This window comes from Quercus suber, unplaced genomic scaffold, assembly GCF_002906115.3.
Source record: "Quercus suber isolate HL8 unplaced genomic scaffold, Cork oak 2.0 scaffold_383, whole genome shotgun sequence".
Classification (NCBI taxonomy): Eukaryota; Viridiplantae; Streptophyta; class Magnoliopsida; order Fagales; family Fagaceae; genus Quercus; species Quercus suber.
In genome coordinates, this window is record NW_027069835.1 from 42,662 (window position 1) to 45,924 (window position 3,263).

Sequence of the window (3,263 nt, forward strand, 5' to 3'; positions counted from 1 at the left end):
CTTGATAAGATCTTTAAGTGAAAAATGTGAAGAACACGTAAATTTACACAATTTTGCTACAATAGTCACATGGAGTGATAGAGGTGTGGATCCTATGGAGGTCAAACATCTGTCAATCACAACTCTTATCATACGATAAAAATTGTATAAATTTATGTAGATGGTATTGCTCATTTTATATTTTGCACCTAACTTCATCTTTTTACGTCTATATATATATAGACCCATATCGTGTTAAGTTTCACAAGCTAGTGTTTGCTCAGCAAAACTAAAGAGAGAAGCAAGAAGAAGTTTAATTTCACAACCAACCTTTGCTTGAACTTGTTAGCTAAAACCTCCAATAATGCAAGCAACCAATTATAACCCATCTTCCCCCATGCTTTGTCCAATTTCAATATCATCATCTCCTCGCAAGAGAAAACCCTTTAGCCTAATTGTGAATGCAAGTAGAGAAAGAAAAGGAAGAGATTATGGGGGTAGACTTGTGGATGAGAACATGATTGTGCTTCGAGTACGCATGAAGGACTTGAAGATGCAAGAGACAAAAGAGGAGCCACCTTCGAATTGGATGGAGTGGGAGAAGCAATATTATGCGTATTATGATGAGGACGTTTGTGAAGCTGTAGGACATTTACAGTCTTATTTGATGAGTATTAGGCCAAGTTTGGCATTAGGAATGGTGGCACTTGTTACTTTGAGTGTGCCAATATCTACCGGGGTGGTCTTGTTTCATATTATAGAGATGGCTAAGAGAATCTTATCTGGTTGCATGTTTTTTTAATATAAGTTATTGATATTGTATTTGCAATTAATTGGCTTAATCTAAGTTGATGTTCTCTTTTCAATTGGCTTAATCTTTTATCAATTACAAGTGGGTTATTATTCTCTATTCCTGTATTCAAACGTGCATTCTTCCTAAGATTGCCAAGATATTTTATGTTATAACTTACAAGTTATTGTGATGCCCCAATTTGATTGATTGTGTGATGTGTGTGGATGTGTAATGAGTCCCACATCGGGTATTTACTAAATAGATCTAGGTTTTATTAACAACTATAAGGAGTCTCAATTGTGACTAGTCCTTCAGTTTAATTAAGGTTATAATTTGCTGTTTTCGGCTACAATATGAAATTTACCTACCCCAAAATCCCAGCTGATCAAAACACCACCTTTGAACTTATATACTACTATTGTAGAAGCACATCCTCTAAATCTAATGGTGGCCTCCTTCCATTGCAAATAATACCAGTTCCAGTAGAGTTGAACTTGAAATGGCTCTTTGCCTACGGACCAATTATACACATATAGATATAGGAGTGGATTTGCATTAAATTAATTATCGCCATTCATCCACTGCAACCTAAAATCATTTAGGAACTAAAAATGATGGCTCTTGCAGCACATTCACGCGGAGATGGTTCTCACCGTATTAGTGTTGTCGGTCTCGTCACCAACGTGCATGCGTTCTTTTTATTATCTCTCAAAGACCCGTTCCTCTCTCTCTCTCTCTCTCTCTCTATTAGGGATTTGAGCGTGAGTTTCTTTTCTTTCCTCTTTTGAGAAAAAGGTAAACGAAATTATATTAAAGAAATTAAGATAAATCAGATTGGAATACATCTTCTAAATCGCGGTAGATATTCTATCCATATATCAGTGTCTGCAAATAAAACTATTCTTCTAGCTAAACCATGAGCTAACATATTTCCTTCTCGACGAACAAGCTGAAATTGACATTGCCGTAACAAACATCCAAGCCTCTTGGACTCTTCAATAATGTGACCAAACAATGTGTTACTTCAACCTGAGCACTTTAAAGCTTGTATAACGCGAAGAAAATCTCCTTCAATTATCATATTAAACAAACTTAGTTCCCTAGCCAACACCACAACCCTTCTTGCTACCAGCGCTTCAGCCATCTCAACCGAATGGATCAAGTCAACTTTTTGACTCAAAGTTGCAATCACATTTCCTAAATGATCCCTAAACACCATACCTATCCCAACATTGTTCGTTCCTTCAAAAAGTGCAACATCAAAGTTTGCTTTGTAGCTTGCTTCAAGCAAAGGAGACTAATAGACCGGTGGTCAGCAAACAGGTCCCTGCAACTCCCTATGATGAACATCCTACAACTCCAAAACCAACTCCTTAGCTCTATCCCAAATCTCATGTAGCTACCAGGTGGTTTAACGCTCCCTCAATTTGTTCCTCCTTTGCCACAAGCATTATGCCACCGTTGCAAACAGAGAACATCTAAAATCCGAACCTTCATTGAATAGAGCCTCCAAAACTGCAATGAAAGACCTGCAATTTTTCTGAACCAAGAAAATAAAACCCAGATCGAAAAACCAAATTGATCAGGCTTGATCATACAGCCATAGGCAGTGCATGAGAGATTCTACATAATCCCCACTTCCATCACAAACTTCATCGATTGGAATATGCCGAGTCTTCAAATTCAGCTTGGTAGGGAGAGAATCTTTTGTAGCACACCATAGAAAGTGTCGAATTTTATTTGGGACTCTAAGCTTCCAGATTTTCTTCCATATAGCCTGTGTGTTATCCGCGAGGAAGAGCTTGGCATTGAGAGATTTTCAGCATCAACTAGCATACGATAGGCACTCCTAACACTATATTCACCATCTGGAGTTAAAAGGCCAAATCAAAATGTCCTCATCCCAACCTTCACTCACATGTATCCTCCCCACCATCTCGGCTTCCTAAGGGGGAAAGCAGCTTGCCAATTTTCGCAGATCCCAAATCCTAGTGTTTGGATAAAATAGGTCACAAACCTGAGCTACTAAAGAACCTGCTCTTGGAGACACAATCTTGCTACATGCTGGTTTAGGCAGCCAATGGTGACTCCAAACATCAATTCTTTCACTGTTCCCAACTCTCCACATTGCCCCTTTATTAATGACCTCTTGAGCTTGCAAAATACTCCTCCATGCATAAGAGCACTTCGGATGAATAGGAGCCTCTAGAATGCTACCATTCGGAAAATACTTGCACAAACACTTTGTAAAGTAATGTGCCTTTGTGATGAATAAGACACCAAACCTATTTTGTTAGGATAGCATTATTGAACTTTTGGAAATCTCGAAATCCCATACCCCCAATTGATTTAGAAGAACAAAGAGAGCTCTATTTAACCTAATGAATTTTCTTTGAATCTCCATTACCCCACCAAAACATTCAAATTATTGCTTCAATATCTTTGCAAAGACCAACCGGTAACTTGAAAACACTCATTGAATAAACTGGGA

General features: G+C 38.1%; 1 protein-coding gene across 1 annotated transcript; it reads left to right on the forward strand.

The window, feature by feature from the left end:
• Positions 1-343: 343 nt before the first annotated feature.
• LOC112008452 (uncharacterized) lies at positions 344-781 on the forward strand. Its single transcript, XM_024040782.1, has one exon. The coding sequence runs from the start codon at positions 344-346 to the stop codon at positions 779-781; it is 438 nt and encodes a 145-aa protein (XP_023896550.1).
• Positions 782-3,263: the final 2,482 nt, after the last annotated feature.

Bases quoted from the DNA above. Each gene is read 5' to 3' on its own strand.
- LOC112008452 (XM_024040782.1), top strand. From the start codon at position 344: ATGCAAGCAACCAATTATAACCCATCTTCCCCCATGCTTTGTCCAATT.